Consider the following 17,282-nt stretch of genomic DNA (forward strand, 5'->3'; position numbering starts at 1 on the left):
TAGATAGATAGATAATTTTATTTATATCCCGCCCTCCCCGCCGGAGCAGGCTCAGGGCGGCTCAGTCCTCCTCAGGTCAGGAAAGGAGGCAGCTACTAACTCAGAAGGGCTGGTGACATTCTTTTGGCTTCACAGGTCTCTTTTTGCCTTGGTGAAGTTTCAGCTGGGATCGTAAACCACCTTTTGGAAGTAAGAGAGAGCCAGTTTGGTGTCGTGGTTAAATGCGTGGACTCTTGTCTGGGAGAACCGGGTTTGATTCCCCACTCCTCCACGTGCAGCTGCTGGAATGGCCTTGAGTCAGCCATAGGTCTCGTGGGAGCTGTCCTTGAAAGGGCAGCTCCTGTCAGAGCTCTCTCAGCCCCACCCACCTCAAAGGTTGTCTGTTGTGGGGGAGAAAGATAAAGGAGGTTGTGAGCGACTCTGATTCTCTAAGAATACAGAGCATCACCGCCCCAGACACAGAGTTCCATCTATACCCTGCAGCTAAGAGCCACTGATGGCCCTCTGCTCCAGATGCTGATCCAATCCTCTAACTAAAGAGCCAGTTTGCTGTAGTGGTTAAGTGTGCGGACTCTTATCTGGGAGAACCGGGTTTAATTCCCCACTCCTCCACTTGCACCTGCTGGAATGGCCTTGGGTCAGCCATAGCTCTGGCAGAGGCTGTCCTTGAAAGGGCAGCTGCTGTGAGAGCCCTCTCAGCCCCACCCACCTCACAGGGTGTCTGTTGTGGGGGGAGAAGATATGGGAGATTGTATGCCGCTCTGAGTCTCTAATTCAGGGAGAAGGGCGGGGTATAAATCTGCAATTCTTCTTCTTCTTGAAGCCATCTATGCTTGCAGCCGCCACCACCTCCTGTGGCAGTGAATTCCACGTGTTAATAAACCTTTGGGTGAAGGACTTCCTTTTATCTGTTCTAACCCAACTGATCAGGCCAGTGGCCCATCCAGTCCAACATTCTGTGTCACATAAGAACATAAGAGAAGACCTGTTGGATTAGGCCAATGGTCCATCCAGTCCAACACTCTGTGTCGCATAAGAACATAAGAGAAGCCATGTTAGATCAGGCCAATGGCCCATCCAGTCCAACATTCTGTGTCACACAGCGGCCAAATATATATATATATATATATATATATATATATATATATATATATATATATATATATATACACATACACACACACACACACACTGTGGCTAATAGCCACTGATGGATCTCTGCTCCATATTTTTATCTAACCCCCTCCTGAAGGTGGCCATGCTTGTGGCCGCCACCACCTCCTGTGGCAGTGAATTCCACATGTTAATCACCCTTTGGGTGAAGAAGTACTTCCTTTTATCCGTTTTAACCTGTCTGCTCAGCAATTTCATCGAATGCCCACGAGTTCTCGTATTGTGAGAAAGGGAGAAAAGTGAGAAAGGGAGAAAACATCAGAGAAGCCATGTTGGATCAGGCCAATGGTCCATCCAGTCCAACACTCTGTGTCGCATAAGAACATCAGAGAAGCCATGTTGGATCAGGCCAATGGTCCATCCAGTCCAACACTCTGTGTCGCATAAGAACATCAGAGAAGCCATGTTGGATCAGGCCAATGGCCCATCCAGTCCAACACTCTGTGTCACAGAAGAACAAAAGAGAAGCCGTGTTGGATCAGGCCAGTGGCCCATCCAGTCCAACACTCTGTGTCACACAGTGGCCAATATGTGTGTGTGTGTATACACACACACACTGTGGCTAATAGCCACTGATGGACCTCTGCTCCATATTTATATCTAACCCCCTCTTGAAGGTGGCCATGCTTGTGGCCGCCACCACCTCCTGTGGCAGTGAATTCCACGTGTCAATCACCCTTTGGGTGAAGAAGGACTTCCTTTTATCTGTTCTAACCCGACTGCTCAGCAATTTCACTGAGTGCCCAAGAGCTCTCGTATTGTGAGAAAGCGAGAAAAGGACTTCTTCCTCTACCTTCTCTAGCCCACGCATAATCTGAGTCGTGAATTGGAATAGGTTATATCCCTTCAAAAGTCACCATGAAAATGCAGGGGAATGCACGACGACTTTGGAGGAAACCGTGCACAGCACACACACAGACCCTGCAACGTGTTAGCACCCACTCCCGATCAAGCCCCTAAAGCTTTTTGCAGGCCTACCTAGGGGTGCCGTTTCTTCTTCTGCCAGTTCGCTGGTGCTAGAGGTCACCGTCTCCATGTCTTCATCCTGCACTTTCACCTTCCGCTCACCTTTGTGCCTCCAAACACAGGAGTCCTCCACCTGAAGGAGGGAAGAGAAAGGCTTGTTTTCATTGGACAGAGGCAGCCTGGCAACCACCAATCACAGAACGGACCAGAAAGAATTCTTGACACCTGGGCTTGACTGACAGAGCCAAGCGGTATGGAAAGTTTGTGCATCTGCACACACAAGATTTATTGGACTTTTGTACCGGAGGTACCACTGCGTTAGCGGCAGCTGCAAGCACAGACAGCTTCAAGGTGGAATAAACATGTAGAGTGGGGTCCATGAGTATAGGTGGAACACTCTGTCTGGGGCAGGGATGCTCTGTCTTCTTGGTGGTTGGGGCGGGGGGGGGGGGCAAGTGTTCCTGGAGTCCTGTCCCTCCTGGATCAGGAGTCCTGATAGTGTCGGAGGTTTTGGTCACTGTGTGACAGAGAGTGAGGGCTGGATGGGCCATTGGCCTGATCCAACAGGGCTTCTCTTATGTTCTTCTGTGACCCAGAGTGTTCGACTGGATGGGCCACTGGCCTGATCCAACAGGGCTTCTCTTATGTTCTTACGTGACACAGAGTGTTGGACTGGAGGGGCCATTGGCCTGATTCAACATGGCTTCTCTTATCTTCTTATGTGACCCAGAGTGTTGGACTGGGTGGGCCATTGGCCTGATCCAACATGGCTTCTCTTATCTTCTTATGTGACCCAGAGTGTTAGACTGTGTGGGCCATTGGCCTGATCCAACATGGCTTCTCTTATGTTCTTAACTAGATGCCTCGGGTTCTGTAAGTGCACAACTGTATCTGAATCAGCCTTGACCAGAATGATCTGTAAGAACATAAGAGAAGCCATGTTGGATCACGCCAGTGGCCCACCCAACACAACACTCTGTGTCACACAGTGGCAAAAAACCCCAGCTGCTATCAGGAGTTCCATAAGAACATAAGAAAAGCCCTGTGGGATCAGGCCTGTGGCCCATCCAGTCCAACACTCTGTGTCACACAGTGGCCAATATATGTGTGTGCGTATATACATACACACCGTATTTTTCGGTCCATAATGCGATCCGGACCATAGGACGCACCTCCTCCTGGGGAGCGATCCGCTGCCTCCGCCTCCGATCCCGGCGCTTCCCCCGCGCCTGCCTGCCTGGCTCCAGCTCTGACGCTTACAGCAAGCACCAGGATCGCTCCCTCCGCCCTCCGATCCTGGCGCTTGCTTTAAGCATCAGAGCTGGAGCCAGGCAGACAGGCACGGAGGAAGCACGCTGCCCCCTCCGCAGCCGGCGCTCGCGAAGCGCTGGGTTTGCGATGGGGTCACCGTGGAGCGATCCCAGCGCTTGCTGGAAGCAGAGCTGGAGCCAGGCAGGCAGGCATGGGGGAAGCACCGGGATCGGAGGCAGCGGATCCCACCCCCCCCCGGAGGAAGGTACGTCCTATCGTCCCTTCGCTCCATAAGACGCACACACTTCCCCCCCTCCACTTTTTTGGGGGGGGAAAGTGCGTCTTATGGTCAGAAAAATACGGTATATACTGTGGCTAATAGCCACTGATGGACCTCTGCTCCATATTTTTATCCAATCCCCTATTAAAGCTGGCTATGCCTGTAGCCGCCACCACCTCCTGTGGCAGTGAATTCCACATGTTAATCACCCTTATAACATCTATGCCTTGTGGCTAATAGCCAGGAAGGAAAGGAAAGGTCCCCTGTGCAAGCACCAGTCATTTCCGACTGTGGGGTGACATTGCTTTCATGATGTTTTCACGACAGACTTTTTTACAGGGTGGTTTGACATCACCCTCCCCAGTCCTCTACGCTTTCTCCCCCAGCAAGCTGGGGACCGACCTCGGAAGGATGGAAGGCTGAGTCAACCTTGGGACGGCTACCTGAACCAGCTTTCACTGGGATCGGACTCAGGTCGTGAGCAGAGAGCTTGGACCGCAGTACTGCTGCTTTCCCACTCTGCGCCACGGGGCCGCTTAAAATAGCCAGGACACCAGGCTAAAAGGAAATCGCCTAAGACCCAGGCGCTGACACAGCCCTATAGCACAGGTCCCCCTAATGCCTCCCAAAATAAACAGAAGTCATCAACTGAAGGCACGATACCTTAAACAAGAAACTGAACCCCATCATTAGGTAGGAAGGAGGGAGGAAATTCTTTTTCCCTGGAAGAGAAGAGCACGGGATCAAGGGTGTGCACAATCCATCAGTCTGTGCAGCAACGGTGGGATTTGCTCCAGAGTACTGAACCCTCCCCTCCCACCCCCAAAAAGAAGCTTTGAACCTCTGGCTGCAACAACACAGATCAGAATGGCTGGGAACTGTGGCCTCTCTGTCTCAGGAACTTTGCCTGACTGGATCCAAGGAAGGGGGCCCGTGAGTCCCAAGGAGGGACGGTGGCTCAGCGATAGAGCATCTGCTTGGTAAGCAGAAGGTCCCAGGTTCAATCCCCGCCATCTCCAACTAAAAAAGGTCCAGGCAAGTAGGTGTGAAAAACCTCAGCTTGAGACCCCGGAGAGCCGCTGCCAGTCAGGGGAGGGACGATGGCTCAGTGGTGGAGCATCTGCTTGGTAAGCAGAAGGTCCCAGGTTCAATCCCCGCCATCTCCAACTAAAAAGGGTCCAGGCAAGTAGGTGTGAAAAACCTCAGCTTGAGACCCCGGAGAGCCGCTGCCAGTCAGGGGAGGGATGATGGCTCAGTGGTGGAGCAGGTCCCAGGTTCAATCCCCGGCATCTCCAACCGAAAAGGGTCCAGGCAAATAGGCGAAATAAGCGTGAAAAATCTCCAGCTTGAGACCCTGGAGAGCGGCTGCCAGTTTGAGTAGACAATACTGATTTTGATGGACCCAGGGTCTGATTCAGTTGAAGGCAGCTTCATTAGGGGTGGGATGGTGGCTCAGTGGCAGAGAATCTGCTTGGTGAGCAGAAGGTCTCAGGTTCAGTCCCCGGCATCTCCAACTAGGCATGAAAAACCTCAGCTTGAGACCCTGGAGAGCCGCTGCCAGTCTGAGCAGACAAGACTGACTTTGATGGACCTTTGAGGGTCTGAACCAGTAGAAGGCAGCTTCAAACGTTCTTTAGGGGAGGGATGGTGGCTCAGTGGTAGAGCCTCTGCTTGGTAAGCAGAAGGTCCCAGGTTCAATCCCCAGCATCTCCAGCTAAAAAGGGTCCAGGCAAATAGGTATGAAAAACCTCCGCTTGAGACTCTGGAGAGCCGCTGCCAGTCTGAGGAGACAATTTTGACTTTGATGGACCCAGGAGGGTCTGATTCAGTAGAAGGCAGCTTCATATGTACTTCATATATGTAGGAGCCCTTACCTCTAATCATGAAGCTTCCTGTGGTCAGGTACTCTCCAGTGGGGGCTGTTTTAGACACCTGCAAGGAATTTAGCCAGAGATGTTCAGAAACGTAGAGCTGAAAGGGACTTCCAAGATCATCTAACCCAACGCAGGAGATTCGCCCACCCACTCCGGGACCCCTGCTGTACGCCCAGATGTTGAACAAACACTTCATTATTTATTACGGTGATTACAAGAAGACGCATAGAGAGAAACCCCAAAAAGGCTACAACCAATCCTGGAGACTGGCAAAAGCCCTATATCCTGCAACCGGTGGCGGGGGGTGTCAAGTCGGCTGGATTCAATAACGAGTCTTTGGTTGAAACAAAGTTGCTAGTTTATTGAAAGCAGAACTGAAGACCATGATAGAGATTGAAGGACTGGGGTACATAGACATTAAACAAGCATTTAAGGTATAGATCAAAGGATTCCTATGGGCAGGGCACTCTATGCAGTATATTTTCGCACTAGGATGTTACTCCTTCGTTCCCAAGCCAAGGCCTTGGCGCTTCACACTCCCACAGACACCTGGCCTGAGAAGGTTCCACTATCTTGTTCACATATCAGCATTTCAAAGCAGGCTACATAACAAAGGCATAGCTAGGAGGGGGGAAGGAGAGTTAGCTAGCAGCATTCGGTGTTCAGTGTGAGCTACCCAGAATCCCTTACTTCTGAACCAGAGTTAGAAAATAGGTTGATCAAAATACAGCAGACTTGACAGGGGGGGGGGGGGGGGCGCAGAACATGCCAGCATCATACAACTTTCAAATAACACACATGTCACAAATCAGCCGGTATCATAATGCCCCTGTATAAATCGATGGTGCGGTCTCATTTGGAGTACTGTGTGCAATTCTGGTCACCGCACCTCAAAAAGGATACCTCTCTTATCTGGGAGAACCGAGTTTGATTCCCCACTCCCCCACTTGCAGCTGCTGGAATGGCCATGGGTTAGCCACAGCTATTGCAGGAGTTGTCCTTGAAAGGGTATTATAGCATTGGAAAAAGTGCAGAAAAGGGCAACTGGAATGATTAAAGGTTTGGAACACTTTCCCTATGAAGAAAGGTTGAAACGCTTGGGGCTCTTTAGCTTGGAGAAACGTCGACTGCGGGGTGACATGATAGAGGTTGACAAGATTATGCATGGGGTGGAGAAAGTAGAGAAAGAAGTCCTTTTCTCCCTTTCTCACAATACAAGAACTCGTGGGCATTGGATGAAATCGCTGAGCAGACAGGTTAAAACGGATAAAAGGAAGTACTTCTTCACCCAAAGGGTGATTAACATGTGGAATTCACTGCCACAGGAGGTGGTGGCGGCCGCAAGCATAGCCACCTTCAAGAGGGGGTTAGATATAAATATGGAGCTGAGGTCCATCAGTGGCTATTAGCCACAGTGTGTGTGTGTGTGTGTATATTTGGCCGCTGTGTGACACAGAATGTTGGACTGGATGGGCCATTGGACTGATCCAACAGGGCTTATCTTATATTCTTATGTGACACAGAATGTTGGACTGGATGGGCCATTGGCCTGATCCAACAGGGCTTATCTTATATTCTTATGTGACACAGAATGTTGGACTGGATGGGCCATTGGCCTGATCCAACAGGGCTTATCTTATATTCTTATGTGCCACAGAATGTTGGACTGGATGGGCCATTGGACTGATCCAACAGGGCTTATCTTATATTCTTATGTGACACAGAATGTTGGACTGGATGGGCCATTGGCCTGATCAGCCACCCTGAGCCATTCGTGGGAAGGGCGGGATATAAATCTCAAATAAATAAATAAATCTAACATGGCTTCTCTTATGTTCTTATGTGACACAGAATGTTGGACTGGATGGGCCATTGGCCTGATCTAACATGGCTTCTCTTATGTTCTTATGTGACACAGAATGTTGGACTGGAGGGGCCACTGGCCTGATCTAACATGGCTTCTCTTATGTTCTTATGTATTTCATTGTTCCCTAAGTATACCTTTGCTGTTTCCTGTATAAATGTGTTGAATATAAATGAAAATTGTTTGTGGGAAAAAACCAACATTTCCCAGGGCATGAGCTTATGTGAGCCCATCAGACGCAAAAACAGAATCAAAAACAGTCAGCGCTTCTTTGTAATAAAAATCCCATCTTTAGACCCAAATATAAGGCTGAGAGAATCTACATTCTCATTTGTATCTGATGAAGTGCAGAGAGCTGACACCGAGAACTTTTTCTCCCTCTCCCAAAAAACTAGCACTCAAGGGTATCCGACAAAGCTGGTAGGAAGTCAATTCAGGGCAGACAAATGGAAATACTGCTCTAAACAGGAAGTGATGAAACGGTGGAAGTCACTGCCAAAAGACTAGATGGCTTTAAAAGGGATTGGATAGAGTCACACAGGAGAGGCCTATCAAAGGGGAGCTTCACAGGCAGAAGCAGCCAGCCTCTCAGTACTAGCACCAGAAGACAACATCACAGAAAGGCCATGGCCTCTGTACCATTTTTGGCTTCTATGCCCTGTTGTTGGCCCTCCAGAGGAACGGGCTGGCCACTGTGTGAGACAGGAGGCTGGACTAGATGGACCCTCACTGGTCTGATCCAGCAGGGCTCTTCTGAGGTTCTCATGAAGGCCTCGGCCTCTCTGCCCTGTTGTTGGCCCTCCAGAGGAACTGGCTGCCCTCTGTGTGAGACAGGAGGCTGGACTGGATGGAACCTCACGGGTCTAATCCAACAATGAGCTTCATATGTTCTACTGAAGACTTCAATTTCTATGCCCTGTTGTCGGCCCTCCAGAGGAATAGGCTGGCCACTGTGCTCCACAAGAGCAGTGTTCCACCAGATGAACCACTGGTCTGATCCATCAGGACTCTTCCTATGTTCCTAAGTAAGCTTTAGCTTACACCCTGGGAGATTTTGTAGGTCTTTAAGGGGCTCCCGGACTCAACGTTTGCTCTGCATTTCAAGGGTCATTCTCCGAGTCATCCGCAAAAGGGGTCCCAATGAGCTGTGTCTTTCGGGCAATGCCCCCAACCCCGCCCCAAGGCCTCATTACCTGGTGATGATACACCCACCAGGCGCTAGTGATGACCCGGGCGTCCCAAGCTGCGCTGTAACACAGAGCCATCGTGCCGGCCTCGGTGAGCGTCCGGGGTGGGATGGGCTCCCCTGGAATGGCAGCCGAAGCAGGTTGATGTTAAAGACAGACAGACATCAGAGAAGGAGAGGAGATTATTCCATCCCCCATTATTCAAATGGCCCATTTACTCCAACCCACCTCCCCAGAGGAATCACCTGTTGGATTCTTGATGACGCAGCTGGTCGCTCCGTGGAGATCAGCGTGGACGTAGATGTCACCTTGTGGAAGGGAGGAGGAGGAGAAGACGACCACAGATTTATACCCCGCCCTTCACTCTGAATCTCAAGAGTCTCAGAGTGGCTCACAATCTCCTTTACCTCCCCCCTCACACAACAGACACCCTGTGAGGCGAGTGGGGCTGAGAGAGCTCTGACAGAAGCTGCCCTTTCAAGGACAGAGTCTCAGAGTGACTCACTACCTCGTTTACCTCCCCCCCCCACAACAGATACCCTGTGAGGTGGGTGGGGCTGAGAGAGCTCTGACAGAAGCTGCCCTGTCAAGGACAGCGTCTCAGAGTGACTCACAACCTCTTTACCTCCCCCCCACACAACAGATACCCTGTGAGGTGGGTGGGGCTGAGAGAGCTCTGACAGAAGCTGCTCTGTCAAGGACAGAGTCTCAGAGTGACTCACAACCTCTTTACTTCCCCGCCCCACAACAGACACCCTGTAAGGTGGGTGGGGCTGAGAGAGCTCTGACAGAAGGTGCCCTTTCAAGGACAACTCCTGCGAGAGCTATGGCTGACCCAAGGCCATTCCAGCAGCTGCAAGCGGAGGAGTGGGGAATCATAAGAACATAAGAGAAGCCATGTTGGATCAGGCCAATGGCCCATCAAGTCCAACACTCTGTGTCACACAGTGGCAAAAAATTTTATATACACACATACACTGTGGCTAATAGCCACTGATGGACCTCTGCTCCATATTTTTAGCTAAACCCTTCTTGAAGGTGGCTATACTTGTTCTCCCAGATAAGAGAGCTCTGGCTGACCCAAGGCCATTCCAGCAGCTGCAAGTGGAGGAGTGGGGAATCAAACCCGGTTCTCCCAGATAAGAGAGCTATGGCTGACCCAAGGCCATTCCAGCAGCTGCCAGTGGAGGAGTGGGGAATCAAACCCGGTTCTCCCAGATAAGAGAGCTATGGCTGACCCAAGGCCATTCCAGCAGCTGCCAGTGGAGGAGTGGGGAATCAAACCCGGTTCTCCCAGATAAGAGAGCTCTGGCTGACCCAAGGCCATTCCAGCAGCTGCAAGTGGAGGAGTGGGGAATCAAACCCGGTTCTCCCAGATAAGAGAGCTCTGGCTGACCCAAGGCCATTCCAGCAGCTGCAAGCGGAGGAGTGGGGAATCAAACCCAGTTCTCCCAGGTAAGAGTCCGCACCCTTAACCACTACACCAAACTGGGACTGTGACACCAAGAGAGGTCAGTGGGGATTCTCAGAGCAACTATCTCTCCCTAGTGCATTTTTACCCACCCTCTTTCAGGGCAGCAAGCAGGGGACACCCTTCCCTCTGTCGGCTCTGGTTAGTGCTTGGATGGGAGACCACCGAGGAAGCCCAGGGTTGCTATGAAGAGGCAGGCAATGGTCAGCCACCTCTGAACGTCTCTTGCCTTGACCTGGCTGGCCTCGGGTTAGCGTCACCTCACCAAATCTCAAAAGCTAAGGAGGGCCAGTCCCGCTTAGTGCTTGGATGTGAGACCTCCAAGGAAGCTCAGGGATGCCACGTGGAGGCCAGCAATGGCAAGCCACCTCTGAGCATCTCTCGCCATGACAACTCCACGGGGTTGTCATAAGCCAGCTGGGGCCCGATGGCATTTCCAGCCCCAAATTCTCCATCTCCCCATCCCTCCCTCCGGACCCATCCACGGGGAGGTACACAAGCGGGATTCCCGGGGAGGACTCACCTGGCGTCAGATACCTCTTGACGATCATTTCGTTTTGCTGCTGGTCTCTTCCAGCTATAACAAGGTAATTTTCAGAGCTAATGAACCACAGGAATTTCTCAAACCTGTCAGATCACAGCAAGACGTCAAGACGGAGCAAAACATGGGCACAACAGGAGACATTATCACTGAGGTCTCGGCACGGGCTCTACCTGCCGTCTGGTAACCCCTTCAAGGCCGCAGGTGGCGCCCAGAATACGTTCTTCGTTACCTCCAGTAAAGAAGGGAAAGGAGGGGGCCGGTGCGGCATCTTCTCAAGGGGTTCTGTCACATTTGGGAAGGTCCACCCCACCAGTTTGAGAGCCAGTTTGGTGTAGCGGTGAAGTGCGCAGACTCTTATGTGGGAGAACCGGGTTTGATTCCCCACTCCTCCACTTGCAGCTGCTGGAATGGCCTTGGGTTGGCTGTCGCTCTCGCAGAGCTGTCCTTGAAAGGGCAGCTTTTGGGAGAGCTCTCTCAGCCCCACCCACCTCACAGGGTGTCTGTTGCGGGGGAGGAAGGGAAAGGAGATTGTGAGCCGCTCTGAGACTCTGAGATTCGGAGTGGAGGGCAGGATATAAATCCAATATCCTCATCGTCGCCCCACCCCCACGGGCCACAAACTCTGCCCCCGCAGAACTGATTTGTCGCTACAAAGTGGGTGGAACTTCTGGAGAAAACGGCAACTGGCTTAGGGCCAGGGTTGTATGCTGCTTATTTATAAGCAGGGTTTCTGAAGGAATAGGAAAGGTCCCCTGTGCAAGCACCAGTCGTTTCCGACTCGGGTGACGTTGCTTTCATGTTTTCACGGCAGACTTTTTAGGGGGTGGTTTGCCATTGCCTTCCCCGGTCGTCTACACTTTCCCCCCAGCAAACTGGGGGCTCATTTGACCGACCTCGGAAGGATGGAAGGCTGAGTCAACCTCGAGCCGGCGACCTGAAAACCCAGCTTCTGCCGGGGATTGAACTCAGGTCGTGAGCAGAGCTTAGGACTGCAGTACTGCAGCTTTAACACTCTGCGTCATGGGGCTCTAGGGTTTCTGAAGGGTCGACCCAAAATCCTACAGCTCAAGTCTCACCTCTCTACAGGTATCACTTCCTGCCTCCTTAAGTGAAAAAAGACATCTGAGAAATAGGAAGTGCCCCTCCCAAGTATAAATCAATTTAGAACAAATGCAAAAAGGCTAGTTGGGATTATCTTAAAAGCAACTAAAACAGTAATACAAATTAACTTCAGAAAGAAAAGAGGCTTAGCGGCTTATTCCATCAGCTCTAGGAAGCCTGCCTGCTGAATTCTAATCAGAAATATCCATTTCACTCCGGGATCAGGAGACATAAGAGAAGCCATGTTGGATCAGGCCAATGGCTCATCCAGTCCAACACTCTGTGTCACACAGTGGCCAAAATATATATACACTGTGGCTAATAGCCACTGATGGACCTCTCTGCTCCTTATTTTTATCCAATCCCCTCTTGAAGCTGGCTATGCTTGTAGCCACCGCCACCTCCTGCGGCAGTGAGTTCCACATGTTAATCCCCCCTTGGGTGAAGAAGGACTTCCTTTTATCTGTTTTAACCTGACTGCTCAGCAATTTCATCGAATGCCCACGAGTTCTTGTACTGTGAGAAAGGGAGAAAAGGACTTCTTTCTCTACCTTCTCCATCCCATGTATAATCTTGTCAACCTCTATCATGTCACCCCCGTAGTCAACGTTTCTCCAAGCTAAAGAGCCCCAAGCGTTTTAACCTTTCTTCATAGGGAAAGGGTTCCAACCCTTGAAGCGTTCTAGTTGCCCTTTTCCACACTTTTCCCAATGCTATAATCTCTTTTCTGAGGTGCGGAGATCAGAATTGTACACAGTACTCCCAATGAGGCTGCATCATCGATTTATACAGGGGCACTGAAGTCCTTTTCTCCCTTTCGCACAATACAAGAACTCGTGGGCATTCAATGAAATGAGCAGTCAGGTTAGAACGGATAAAAGGAAGTCCGGAAGGTAAAGGAGATTGTGAGGCGCTCTGAGACTCAGATTCAAAGTATAGGGTGGGATATAAATCCAATATCATCATCTTCTTTCTCTACTTTTGACTGCAACCCAAGGGTCGTTTTGTAGAAAAATAGGCGGTGGAGCTCATCCAGGGATTGTTATGCAGCTGCACCTACTATTCAATGGACAAGGAGGTGGAACTCTCAGAAGGAGGAGGAGGAACTCTCAGAAGGAGGAGGAACTCTCAGAAGGAGGAGGTGGAACTCTCAGAAGGAGAAGGAACTCTCAGAAGGAGGCGGTGGAACTCTCAGAAAGGTTCAGGAGCTCTGCTCCTGTGAGCTCCCACTGAATCTGAGGCCTGCTGCAACCTGAGTGTGAACTGGATCTACTTGAAGAAAAGTTCACCTTTTTTTGCCATATACTTCTTAAGAGATTTATTTACTTTGCTCAGTATTGTGCTTCTATGTTTGGGCAAAATAGGGCTATACCAAACCAAATATCCCAATGCACTAGCCTCACCAAAAAGGTCAGGTATTCCACCACCCCCACCCCACCCCCACCCCCCAATCTAAAAGGCAGACACAGAGCACTGAACTTCAACCATCTCTGGGTCTTGGTTTCAAAAAACGCCCCCCTCCCCGCAGAAAGGGGTTGGAAATCCGGAGGACACACGCAGGCACTCACCAATAAACCTTCCTCGCCTTCTGAATGGTGGTGACTGTTTGGACTTCTTTCAAGGTTTGCTTGGTCTTCTTCTCTGCCGACTTGAAGGCCTGTTCGGGCAAACGGAACCAGTCTGAATTCTGTGTCCACAGAGGTTGCACAAATTACAACTGACGCATACCTGGGGGGGATGACATCATATCCTAACGCACGATAAGACAGGGCATTTGACATGTGTTAGCTGGCCTCAGCTTCAGCGGGAGCTCACAGGAGCGCTGCTCCTGAACCCTTCTGAGGGTTCCACCTCTTCCTCCTCACCTACCTTGTCCGTTGAATAGGAGGTGCAGCTGCATAACAATCCCTGGATTAGGAAAGCGGGCAGCCAGCCAGCCACCAGGGGCTTTGCCACGCCCCCAGCAGCCCTCATGAACCCCTGGAGAAGCCCATGCCACCCTTTCTCCACTTCTTATGTGATTTTGGGCAGCGGGTGGCTGGCCGGCCTTTTGACTGCGGGAGGGGGGGGCAGGGGGCCAAGAAGAGCCACAGGTGAGCGAGGCCTGCTTGGGGTGGCTGGATCTCAAGGAAGGAAGGAGAAGACTGCAGATTTATACCCTGCCCTACTCTCAGCATCAGAGACTCAGAGCAGCTTACGATCTCCTATATCTTTCTCCCCCCACAACAGACACCCTGCGAGGTGGGTGGGGCTGAGAGAGCTCTGACAGAAGCTGCCCTTTCAAGGACAGCTCTGCAAGAGCTATGGCTGACCCAAGGCCATTCCAGCAGCTGCAAGTGGAGGAGTGGGGAATCAAACCCAGTTCTCCCAGATAAGCATCCGCGCACTTAACCACTACACCAAACTGGAAGGAAGGAAAGAAGGAAGGAAGGAAATAGATAGGAAAGAGGTGGAAAGAAAACAACTTTCAATGCACTCTCCAAGCTGCTGGCTGGCTCAGCGGTTTGATTTAAAAAGAGAAAAGCATTTTCCAAGTTGAACAACAGGGTGGCGGAGGCTTTGAGAGCCACACAATAGGTGTGAAAGAGTCACACGTGGCCAGGAGGAGAGTAACGAGGTTCTTCTGCAAACCTGGGGGACCCCCCCCCCCAGGCTTGCAGGAAAACCTAAAAACTTACCACAGAAGGGTGGGCTTGCTTTAATCCCTCCCTGGCTGCAAACTCATCTCTCAGTGGCTGTGCAGAAGTGCCACCGTGGTTGCCGGAGGAGGGAGCGAGAAGAGGGGAGAACCACTGCCACAGCAGCAGGAGGGCGGAGCAGGGGGGAGGCTGGGAGAGTGGCGGAGGCCAGAAAGAGAGAGTGATGGGCTGGGGGTGCAGCAAGAGAAAGAGCGATAGGATAGGGAGGCAGAAAGTGGGAGAGTGTGTGTCTGTGACAGACAGGCAGAAAGAGAGAGAGAGAGACAGAGAAACAGAGAGAGAGAGACAGAGACAGTCACACAGGGAGACAGAGAGTGACAGATACACAGACACAGACAGGCAGACAGACACAGAAAGAGAGAGACAGAGAGAGAGACACACACACACATACAGAGACAGAGACAGAGAGCGACAGATACAGAGAGACAGAAAGGCAGACAGACACAGAAAGAGAGAGAGAGACAGACAGACAGACGAGCATGGGAAGAGTGAGAGACTGGGAGATGCAGTCTCTTATTTGTTGTACTCCTCTCTGAGCCCCCAATGGAGGAATGGGCGGAATATAAATTAAATAATAATAATAATAATAATAATAATAATGATGATGATGATGATGATGATGATGATGATGATGATGATGATGATGATGATGCAGGGGGAGAGGAAAGGAAAAGAAAAGGGGGGTAATGGGACAGCCACTCATGCAAGTTTCTTGAGGGTCTCCACTTGTTTTATTCTAAAGGGGGAAAGGACAAAGAATCCCCCGATACCTTCTCTGCTGCTTCCACGGTCTTCTGGGTTTTCTTGGCCGCGTGCCTCTTGTGATCATAATACCTGAGGGGGTGGCAAGACGGGACACAGCTGGGTCAGAGCTTCTTGTCACTCAAACGAAACACATCAAGCTACTTGGTGCTGAGACAGACCCTTCGTCCGCCTACCTCAGTCTTGTTTCCTCGGGGATTCTATGCACAAAAAGGCCTTTCCCCTATTCCACTGGTCTGACCCAGCAGGGCTTTTCTGATGTTCTAAGGGAGGCCCTCCATAGGAACTGGGTGGTCACTGTGGGAGACAGGAAGCTGGACTAGATGGACCCTCACTGGTCGGATCCAGCAGGGCTCTTCCGATGTTCTTATGAAGGCCTCGGCCTCTCTGCCCTGTTGTTGGCCCTCCAGAGGAACTGGCTGGCCACTGTGGGAGACAGGAGGCTGGACTAGATGGACCCTCCCTGGTCTGACCCAGCAGGGCTCTTCTGAGGTTCTTATGAAGGCCTCGGCCTCTCTGCCCTGTTGTTGGCCCTCCAGAGGAACTGGCTGGCCACTGTGGGAGACAGGAGGCTGGACTAGATGGACCCTCCCTGGTCTGACCCAGCAGGGCTCTTCTGAGGTTCTTATGAAGGCCTCGGTCTCTCTGCCCTGTCCTTGGCCCTCCAGAGGAACTGGTTGGCCACTGTGGGAGACAGGAGGCTGGACTAGGTGGACCCTCACTGGTCTGATCCAGCAGTGCTCTTCTGATGATCTTATGGCAAATCAGATGCCCAGGAGAGAGTCCCTTGCCAGTCAAAGCAGCAAGAGAGATTAAGAACACAAGAACGTAAGAGAAGCCATGTTGGACCAGGCCACTGGCCCATCTAGTCCAACATTTTGTTTCACACAGTGGCCAAAAAAACTGGGAGCCCTCAGGAGGTACATCAGTGGGGCTAAAACACTAGAAGTCCTCCCACTGTGCCCCCCCAAGCACCAAGAATACAGAGCATCACTGCCTCAGACATAAGAACATAAGAGAAGCCATGTTGGATCAAGCCAATGGCCCATCCAGTCCAACACTCTGTGTCACACAGTGGCCAAAAAACCCAGGTGCTGTCAGGAGATCCATCAGTGGGGCCAGGACACCAGAAGGCCTCCCACTACTGCCCCCCCAAGCACCAAGAACACAGAGGATCACTGCCCCAGACAGAGAGTTCCATCTATACACTGTGGCTAACAGCCACTGATGGATCTCTGCTCCAGATGCTTATCCAATCCCCTCTTGAAGCTGTCTATGCTGGCAGCCGCCACCACCTCCTGTGGCAGTGCATTCCATGTGTTAATCACCCTGGAGCAGGCAGACGTATGGGCTGATTCAGTGCCAGGCAGCTCCCCACAGATCCTTTCCACTGCTTCAGGTACAACCACCCCAGCTGTGAAGACCTCCTCCTTTTGCCTTCCCCCAGGGCCTTCGCCCATCTCTCCAAGAAAGATGCTCACTTCTTGGCATTGGCGTAGGCAGAAAGACTGAGGTCCACGTCCACGAGCGACGGCTGGTTCTTGAGAGGCTTCTTCAGCTGCTTAGCTCTGCTCTTCTTCTTCTTCCCTTTTGGTTCTTCAGCCGGCTCCTCTTTAGTGGCCACTTCCTCCTCCTCTTCCTCCTCTGAGAGCACATACGGGTTTCTACACAAACAGGAAAAAGAGCTTTGAGAGGCCCAGACCAGAAACTGGGCAAACATAAGAACATAAGAGAAGCCCTGTTGGATCAGGCCAATGGCCCATCCAGTCCAACACTCTGTGTCACATAAGAACATAAGAGAAGCCATGTTGGATCAGGCCAGTGGCCCCTCCAGTCCAACACTCTGTGTCACATAAGAACATAAGAGAAGCCCTGTTGGATCAGGCCAATGGCCCATCCAGTCCAACACTCTGTGTCACATAAGAACATAAGAGAAGCCCTGTTGGATCAGGCCAGTGGCCCCTCCAGTCCAACACTCTGTGTCACATAAGAACATAAGAGAAGCCCTGTTGGATCAGGCCAATGGCCCATCCAGTCCAACACTCTGTGTCACATAAGAACATAAGAGAAGCCCTGTTGGATCAGGCCAGTGGCCCATCCAGTCCAACAC

At 51.3% G+C, this 17,282-nt stretch overlaps 1 protein-coding gene across 1 annotated transcript in view; it reads right to left on the bottom strand.

Annotated features, from left to right (window-relative positions):
• Positions 1–17,282, bottom strand: part of NEMF (nuclear export mediator factor) — a 75,390-nt gene that overhangs the window by 18,561 nt on the left and 39,547 nt on the right. The window contains exons 14-22 of the mRNA XM_060261399.1: positions 16,654–16,836; positions 15,181–15,244; positions 13,280–13,368; positions 10,590–10,693; positions 8,841–8,903; positions 8,602–8,714; positions 5,545–5,602; positions 4,334–4,392; positions 2,152–2,272 (exon numbers count right to left, since the gene is read on the bottom strand). Coding sequence (XP_060117382.1) covers positions 2,152–2,272; positions 4,334–4,392; positions 5,545–5,602; positions 8,602–8,714; positions 8,841–8,903; positions 10,590–10,693; positions 13,280–13,368; positions 15,181–15,244; positions 16,654–16,836 — 854 coding nt within the window. The remainder of the gene's footprint in view (positions 1–2,151; positions 2,273–4,333; positions 4,393–5,544; positions 5,603–8,601; positions 8,715–8,840; positions 8,904–10,589; positions 10,694–13,279; positions 13,369–15,180; positions 15,245–16,653; positions 16,837–17,282) is intronic.

This window comes from Heteronotia binoei, chromosome 21 (assembly GCF_032191835.1).
Source record: "Heteronotia binoei isolate CCM8104 ecotype False Entrance Well chromosome 21, APGP_CSIRO_Hbin_v1, whole genome shotgun sequence".
Taxonomy (NCBI): domain Eukaryota; kingdom Metazoa; phylum Chordata; class Lepidosauria; order Squamata; family Gekkonidae; genus Heteronotia; species Heteronotia binoei.